Below are 9,584 nucleotides of genomic sequence, written 5' to 3' on the forward strand. Positions count from 1 at the left end.
TTCCGCTTCAGCCGGGTGACGCGCAACGACCTGTACCACGCTGGGGAGCTCCTTGCTTTGCTCAACGGCAGGTGTGTGTGTGTGTGTGTGTGTGTGTGTGGTTCCCATGGGCTACCTGGCCTGTAGCTTATACACTAGGTCTAACCTGTTGGTATGTCAGAGGCAAAGCCTGCCAGTGATTAAGTTCTTCAATATCAGACATTTCCTGATGATCTTTGATTTCCTGCCACTCACTGACCTCACCTGTAACAGCCAGTTTTCCTTCCTGTAGGTTAAAAGAAAACCAGCATTCAGTACACATACTCTCAAACAGACACTCTGCTTGGAAGATAAGATTTAGCCTCAGGGAAACCCATCTGTGAGGATTTAGTAGTTGTTGATTCAGGCTTTGATTGTGTCCACTGCACAATATGAGATAACAGGCACAAGACTGAAACATTTGGCTGAAACGGTACATTTTTAATTTTTGTCCATTCTACTGCAATTACCGTAAAACTAAGCGATACTTTATTCCAATAAAATTAATGGAGAGCCATTAAATCACTAAATCCCCGAACCCCACTGTCTAAACTCCGAAACTCTTTAGATATTCTGTAAAAGGGAAGTAGTGCTGATGCTTTACTCATCAGGCCCCTAGTAGTTTCATCAGTAACCTTTGAACTCGTGAAATTTAATTTGGTTGTTCAGTAGCGTCCTGGAAATGCAGCCTTTGATGTCTGAATTGTCTCAGGTGAAATCTCATATGTCACACGGAAGTGCAAAGCAGCGTTTTAACACCTGTCTCGCTGGTCGGCGCTGTTAGGCCCGCTGGGGAATGTGCAAAAGCAACATGGACAAAGCATGCAAAACATTTTAAGGCTTTCAGTGAGTGTGAACTTGGACTCACCTTAGCCTGTGGTTATTTAGGAAGGGGAAAAAAAAAGGTAGGGATGAACAGTGTTTTCTGAAAAGAGAGGAGGGGGGGAAAGGCTCAGCATTAGAGTTGGTTATTTAATAATTTAGTGACATTATAGATCATGTCAAGTGAAATCCACACTGCACATAAGCTGCTGTATTTATGTAATCGTATGCGACAACATGAAATATACCCCCTAACATCAATCTGTTGAAATATGTTGATACAGTATTTGATTAAAAAAAACACACACACACACACACACACACATTTTATCCCCCCTGGTAACATATAATAGATGAGCTGTTTCTAAGTGGTTAATTCAAAATGATGAAGGAGAAAATGCCGCGGGTGCATTTCCTAACCTCGTCGTTTTACAGTTCGTGTGATACGAATATCTCAATATTGGATAAGTAGACAAGTAGATTTCTAAAATCCCCTGCTGACTAAACTGTGAAGAGATGTGTGTGTGATTCACAACTGTCGTCCCCTCCCTTTACACTTGTTGCTTTCCGCTGTGCTTTGATCATTTAGTCTTTCGGCAGCCATGACAAGCTCACCGTTGACTGTTGAAACTTCTGACTTTAAATGTTTTCACTCTATCCTTTCAGTGGCACTCAGTTTTATTCTGATCACGTTTACCATTTTACCACGCACAAAAACATAGACATGGTTTTACTGCAAAAATACAACATCTACTACATACAAACACATCCAAATACTATCTTGAACACATTAGTCAGTGTATTTTTAGCATATTGATTCACAAAGCTCTGCAGCCGAAGGCACAGTCGGAGAGCGGTACATGCTAGGATGACATAAATCCAATTCCCTGGTTTTCATGCGTAATATCGTTGCTCCGTGACCTCTATATGTGCATCCATATTACAAGTGATAACCTTACAGGAAAGCAAGAGATTCTATAGCTTGGTTCTCATGCTTTGTATGATATAGCCATCAACCAGTGTGCTTACATCCCACGTGGATTTCTTTCTTTGTGTTTGTACTGTCAGCTGGAATGTCAAACCATTAAAATATCAACATAGGCCTCCAAGTCTTTTGATTTATTAGTCAAAGTTCATTCCGATTTCCTGTAAGAAGTGAGATGCCCAAACAAGGGCACGGACTGAACAAGAGAGAGGAAAACAGAAAAATGAAAGCAGTGGCACTTGCTCCAAGTGGCTTTGGAACGAGCTGATTGTGGATGGAGGGAAGGGACCGCAAGCAGAGGCAATTAACTTGTGTCTCGTAAGCTGTGTGATGAACAAGTCTTTATCCCTGTGTAATTAGTGGTGTTTGTTAAGCTACAGAGTTGAACGCTGATTAACACTCTCATCTTTCTCACTGTTTCTTGGCCCCTCTGTACCGTAAAGCTTTTTGGGGGAGACTTCCCCAACTTAGAGATTGGTATAGTATGTGATGTTTTCTCAAAAGATGACAAGGCAAGCTTTGTTAGCAGGTCTTACTCTCTGGCAGTCTCACAGAGGTCAAAAAAGTACTTTGTAATAAGGACGTTCTGACGGCTTCCTGTAGACTTTGCTTTTTTCATGTGCTTTTAAAATACAAAAACATTGATTGGGTAAAAGGCATTTCAGTGCTAAGCTTTTTGATATCGGCCGACATGCTGTGGGTTTTGTTAGAAAATGGCAGAAGAAAAACAAAGTGCCATGTGGCTGTGAGTTTCTGTCCATCACTCTCAGAAGGAAGCAGCAGGCAATATCCACCCTTCCCAGACTATCTTAGACGCCATTAAGTTTATAGCTGAGCTACTAGGAACTTTACCTGACCAAAAAAAAAAAAAAAATCAATCACTTTCTCATTGTGTTCTCACAGGTTTAAGTCACACTTGGCAGTGCAGAACATTACGAGTAAATTGCTCAATTCTATTTTTATTATGTCGCAAAGGCAATTATATGATAATTAACAAAAGAAAGGTCATTTTGGAATAGGTGTTGGTTGTGTGCTGCCAAAAAAGGCTGCATCAGCTCATGAAAGTCAGAGAAGCAAGTCTTCTGCTTATGCAGTTATCAGGCTTTAACATGTTTCCTGAGCTTGCAAACATGCTCTAAAATCGCATAAGCAGTGTGTGAAGTGCCACTAAATGTAACGCTCGATAATTTTGCCTCAGCAAGATCGCTGGTCCTAATCAGGATTTGACTGTGTAAAATGTTCTCGGGAGAGGACATGGGGAGGCCAGATCAACACACAGAATATACAAAGAGTTCAGCTTCAAAAGCTGATTTTTCAAATGTGGGTTCATTTGCATTTATATTGTCATTGTTTACCAGAGAGAAGACGATCATTGGTTAGACATAAGTAGCCAATTAACTTTTAAAAATAATTTATGTAGATTTAAAATAAAAGATTGAATGGGATCAATCGTGCAAGGTTGCATGTTATTACTGCATTTTGCTTCCTTGGTTTGTTGTGTGTCAGAGATTTGTTTGGGTTCGTTTCACCTCTCGGTGGCCCTTGTTTGCATATCTATGATCTTGTCCAAAGTGGTATAATAACTGTGTCACAGGTGCACCATCATTAAGATGCGATTATCAAAACTCTGCTACCGGAAATCATTGCAGTTACTCATTTTCAAGGACACTGCACAAACAATCCTATCCTCGTTAGTATATGAGTTCAATTAGCGCTAATTGGATAATTACCTGAGATTATATCAAGATGTGTTCATTGTTGTGTCACACAGCCTGTGGTATTAATACTAAATTAATACAATGCACTGTGAACTGCAAGGGAGGAAGAGTTTTTTGTTTACCTGAATGAGTACAGTTTTTCTTGACCACAGTCTTACTGTCACAAGTTCACTCTGAAAATCAGTGGTTGCTAGTATTTACTCACTCCTCTCATGAGGTGGCAAAGTGATGCAGATGCTCCTTCATTCGTTTTAGTCCCCGCAAGAAAATTAAAGTGCTTGTGGCCCATAATCCAATTTAGTCTCCCCCGCCCCTACGTAGTGAGTTTGCTGTGATTGCTTTAGGGAGCTGTGGCAGGGCAATATTAAAAATCTACCCATATTATTGTGATTGTATGTGCTTCAACTAAAGCCTCCTGACTCGGGGATCTGAACATGGCGTCTTAAGTGCTCTCCTGGCAGCTTTGTGTTGCTTATAAGACAGAGGCTCGGGATACAATTCAATTAACTTCTGAATATACCACAACAAGCTGTATCTTCTCATAACAATAAAGCATGAAAATGTAGTGATGTGGTCCCAGTGTGGGCCAGGGTACTGAACTAGTTTTGAGTTGTGATTTTTATCAAAGATTCAACTTTTTCAGTCCGTAATAGGCCTTTGTGATTTGAACTGCCATTTCCGGGGGCCCAAGATGAACTTTTTCCAACATTACCAAACCTGCACAGGTATAACTTACTGCAGCTACTCTCACATCTTTGGATGTGTCTAACTGATTTAAATTGAAGTTTATTGGTTAAATATAGTCCCTGAATATAGCATGACTAACAACGATAACAAACTGCAAACATAATCTATAAAGTAACTTGTTTGTTGACATTTTTCCACTTCAATGACTTAACTCTCACATAAACATGCTGGTTCTCTGTAAAATATAGGATGGTTCATTTTCTGTGAAAGGCATCTATTTTAAAGCATTTTGTAACTATTTTCCTCTTTCAATCCATTGGAGCAACATTGTGAGCTAAATACCCAGTTTTAGATAGATAGAGATAAAATACTTAATGCAGTTTGTATTCCTAAAGGATGTAGGTAATTTGTGATCAAGGTTAGTCTGTTTTCAGGTGTTAATGGAAGACCTGGTTGAGCTCTGTTCAGATCAGCTGTCACTCTGGCTAAAACCCACACATCTCTCCTGGTAATGAACTTCTTTAAAAACAAGGTAATTAATACACTAAAGCCAACGAGGTCACACATTCACAGTGCATAATATGTTTACACATTAACGCACAACTCCAGTTAAGCATTAACCCTACATAACCCGCAATTTGCTTTGATATAATTTCAACAGCAGCCAGCTGTATTAGGGACAAAGTGGCAACTAATGAATAACCTTTCTTGGATTTATAATCTATTTAATTCATGAAAAAATTGGTCATCTGCACTGTCTTGTCTTTAGTCTGTTGCCCTATAGTCATTACTGCTGCGTATGCTAATTCTTCATGCATTATGTCTTTTATTAAAAAGATGAATGAAAAGAACTGTTACTCATAATGAAAGTATAAAATACAAATCAGCCACTGAATCGTAGAAAAAGTTAGAGGCAGACATGTTAAACACTATCCATATTATCCATATATTGTTACTATTTACTAGGTGTGATAGTGACTGTTGAATCTTTATGTTGGAGAAGTTATTAGATAAATTGTCATAAAGATAAACTGGTGAAATATCTATCATATTTTAAGCATTTAATTGGACTTAGGTGCCATGTTACATAAGATCTTTCAGGTTGCAGTGTTTTTTACTTTTGGTGAGAACAATAAACTATTTTACAGCAGCCATTTTGACATGAAGTAGTAGGGTAAACACAGGTGTTACCATTGATACTAATTAAGGTACTGTTCCATTTAGGACAAACAGAATCGTGGTGCTGCTGTCGTACATGTTGGCTCACTGGAAGGCCTGTTACACTAAATGGAACTGAGCCTTAATTAGTATAATTCATAACAACTTTGTTTACCGTACTATTTCATGTTAAAATGGCTGCTGTTAAAAAATTCTAGTCCCAATCGTCTCTGTCACAGCATTGTTAACTCCATCTCTAACTCCACTTTCAACATGTCAGTATGATGGATTCCCATCTCTCATCAGTGTTGTGAGTGCAGTAGAGAGGAACAGTCCTCATTTCAATTTACACACATGCTGTTTCACATGGTGAATATTTTATTTTATTCTGTTTGAAGCAGGTAAATAACATTGTAGCTGCAGTGAAACATATTACACTTCTCGTAATTTGGTTTTGACACAGGTCGAAAATACATTGCCAGTTGAGAGATAAGGCATTGCTCAAAAAAAGAAATAATTTAGTATTTCATTTTTTATTCATGGATCAACTTACATTATTCCCTTCATCAAGGGACAAAATCTTGTTCATGAGCACTGACAAAGCTTGACCTTGTGGAATTAAAAAAAAATCCATTAAGATTTACCACCAATTATGGTTTGAAATAGTGCCCATATCCATGAGAAATAACTCCGCTGTCAGCGTCCGCAAAGTCATTCACAGATTTATTGTCAGGGGAGAAGGGTATGCCTTTGTCTCTCTCTGTCTCTCATGGTTTTCAATTCTAATTCTGGCTTCTCCAGCTTGGGGACAGACTTATTCATGTTTGCAAATGTAAATTGAGCTGTCCAAAATTATTACAATAACACAATACATGAACCCTATTATAAGATGGCTGCTGCTCTCCCTTTACACACAAATTTAGGACTTCATATTAAAACCCTTTACCTCACTACTTTGCTCTTCTCTGATTTGAAAGAAATAGAAGGATTGACTACCTTGTTGCTCAGTTAATTCAAAAAACCATTATGCCGTGTTATTCACTCTGATAGACTCTGTGTGTCCAAACAAATTATTCTCATAAGTGACTGTCAGTAGTGCTTAATCTTAGCACTCCATAATTTGGACGCTTGTACCACTGATAGCCCACTGCTCAGCAGGGGTCATCAATGGGCTGTCTTTTCTCCGAGCAGGGCCACGCTAGTTAATTGAGGTTAATTTGTGTCTGTGAATGACTGTGAGCAGGTGCTGGAGGTTGATGGTGGTTGTCAAGCAGAGGCATATCATAAATGACTTACGCAGTGTTTTCTTCCTTCTGTGAGCATGGCCATTTTAGTTAAGTTTCAGTTTGTGTGTGTGGACGCACTTGAGTGAATCATACTTTGTCACGTGTTTTGTGTTTGTGAGGAGGAAAGAGAGACAGAACAAGAGAGAGTGAGTGTGTATGCTTTCCTAACATGATACACCTGATTACGTTTTACCCCGAAATTGCAGCAGATGCTATGTAAAGTGTTTTGCTTTGATTTAAAAGACTATGCAGACTGTATAGTCTTTTTCCAGAGTGAATTACAGCATTATGAACATTGTTATGCTTACTACGTGAAAATGCTCTGCTGCCACAGTTAATCCTAATTATTTGGCAGAATGATTAACACAATTGTGTGAAAAGAAATACTCCCATCCTTTAAATAATGAGACATTTTTTCTCACTTAGCAACACCCGTGGTGGTTGGCATGCCAGAGCAAGGCTGCCAGTTTCAGACAACATGTGGATAATATTGTGAGAGTTTGCTAACTGCAGGTCTGGGAGAGCTGGCATGCACACATGTACCTTCTCATTCAGTTAGAGGTTGAATATGCTCTTTTTGCTGCTTCTCTATTAATTTTTTACATGTTAATCCCCATTGTCCTGCCAAAAATGCTTGTCAGCCTGCCAAACTCTTTAAATGCACATTTTAAAAAGGAATTGAATTGTGTCTTGCTCTACTGTCTAAGGGAATTCCTTGAAGGCATGTCTATTTTTTATTCTTTCATGGGTAGGTTAAGGTTTTGTGTCTGAAGATAATGATGTTTAAATAAAATAGACAGTTAAGATTTACAGTCTCTGAAAATTCAGTTTACTTTTTCAGTGTCTACTCTTTTGTTTGCTTTTCATATCTGAGTGTTTATTTTGACTTACTTATGATTCACACAGCAAGAGAAATTTGAAAAACTTTCCATGTGATTTTTTTTTGTGATCAATTTTTTATTAACACCATTTATATCATTCAGATATACAGAATAAATTCCACAATGTATGACAGTTTGTGTCAAATGGCGTAGAAATAAAAGAGAAAAAAAAAAAACACAAAACCATCTCCCACCCCACACCCTCTGCGGTCGCAAAATGAAACAAAAACAAAAAACACAGAAATCACACCTTGCCTAATCACTCTCCTCTCGGTCTTGAGGCACTGAGGTCATTAGATCTGATATTTGTGCTGCTGCACTTTTCCATAGGTTGATAGTTGCTTTATTAATCCTTGCTGTAGAGAGCTCGAGCATCACTATGTCAAGAAAATATGCTAACCACTGTTTTATGCAAAGCGAGTGAGGGGGGAGCCAACGTTGAGCTATCATTTTCTTGGTTGCAGTTGAGCTGGCTAACCAGATTTTCCTCTGTCTCTCAAGCAGGTGTAATTTAGAATCGTCATTAAGCAATAAAACAATCGGGTCAGTAGGAATTAGACATCCTATCACATCAGATATTATTGATGTTGTTTTATGCCAAAACTCATGCACCTGTTCACATTCCCAGACCATATGTAGGAAAGTTCCAGTTTGTTCAGGTCGACAGAAGGTAAAAAATGTATTTCTTTTGTGCATTTATGGGTATTTATGAATATGTTTCTTCATGCCCGCATTAACTAAGTCCCCAACCTTCTTGTCCAGGTATGAGATCCGGGACCCACACCTGGTGGAGGAACATGTCCTGCAGATTCTGAAGGAGAGGGCCGACTTTGACAACTATAAGCCCCGGCCCTTCAACATGCGCGAATTCTACGACCGAACAGGCCACGACATCAAAGACATGCTGCTCTCCTGCTACTACCGAGGCATGGAATGCAGTGCCGAAGACTTCAAAGTGGTGAGTCAGGCGTGTAAATAGTTAAATGTCCTCTGCCAGGCCAGCTGAGGCCTGCCAAGATGAGGGTCAGCTGAGCATATTTGTGATACAAGGTCAGCATGATATAGTTTATTATAACATCTATATAATATGACCTCTGTTGAGCAGTCATGGCTGAAGTTTGCTTTTGGGAAATGACATGGTATATATTAGGTAGTGAATAGTATATACTGAATTTTATCCTCAGTTCAATCTGTGTGGCTCCATCAGTCCAGATCCGTCTGTTCCCCCTCAGGATGTGACTGAGAACCATTGTGTACACTCACAGGCCAAGGGCCACTGAGTGTACATGCGTATGGTGATACACACCATGTACAAGTCTGCTGCAAGGTCCCGCATGCTGGCATTGGTTTACAGTCACTGAAAGGTTGAACAATGTTCTCATAAAAGGTTGAAACTTTTGCTGAACTCTGGATCAGTGCCATAACGCTTGCTTTATGAGTAAGAATTTTTAAAAATCTGTCGCTCTGGGAGATTTTCTGGAAGTGTTTGTTTTTCTCATCTATCAGATGGTTACAGACATCCAGTTATTACCTGGAACCTGTGTGACCTTTATATCTGCTGTACAGTGTATGGATTTATCAGATGCAGCAGCAGTATAAGAAAAAAAACACTAAGCTGTGTGAGGCACACGGGGTTTTACCTTGTCTGATAGCTGTGGTTGTCATCTGTTACTGTACATTTTCTGTGATATCTGTCTAATACCAGCCCAAACCCCTTCTGATACACTGACTGCACTATTGACGTTTTTCTGTATCAATTATTTTTGATTGTTGCAGAAAAAAACATTATAACAAATTAGCAATTATTTTGCTTCAGTTTGCTGGATGTTTGACTGATCTAACTTTGCAGTTTGCTGCTGGCAGGTAGCATACAATGTGTTTATTCAAGCTTGTTTGGTGACAGCGGCTGCTTACTGCTGCTGGAAATAGGGTTGGTTAAGTGCGGTGACTCTCAACGATACAGTAAATGTTTGGCCCGTAATACAATACAATGAAACAGAGTAGCAGAGTTGGCTGATATTTCTTTTTG

The 9,584-nt window shown here is 39.1% G+C and overlaps 1 protein-coding gene across 1 annotated transcript; it reads left to right on the plus strand.

Annotated features, from left to right (window-relative positions):
* Window positions 1-8,317: 8,317 nt before the first annotated feature.
* Window positions 8,318-8,835, plus strand: LOC118328155 (acid-sensing ion channel 1-like; the record flags this gene model as incomplete). The annotated part of the gene is given in 2 exon segments (XM_035661758.1): window positions 8,318-8,513; window positions 8,788-8,835. Coding segments are annotated over 2 exon segments (244 nt in total), but the record flags the coding sequence as incomplete, so codon positions are not given.
* Between the last annotated feature and the right edge of the window lie 749 nt (window positions 8,836-9,584).

The sequence above is a fragment of the Morone saxatilis genome, unplaced genomic scaffold, assembly GCF_004916995.1.
Source record: "Morone saxatilis isolate NCDOM2014 unplaced genomic scaffold, NCSU_SB_2.0 Contig18, whole genome shotgun sequence".
NCBI classification, from domain to species: Eukaryota; Metazoa; Chordata; class Actinopteri; family Moronidae; genus Morone; species Morone saxatilis.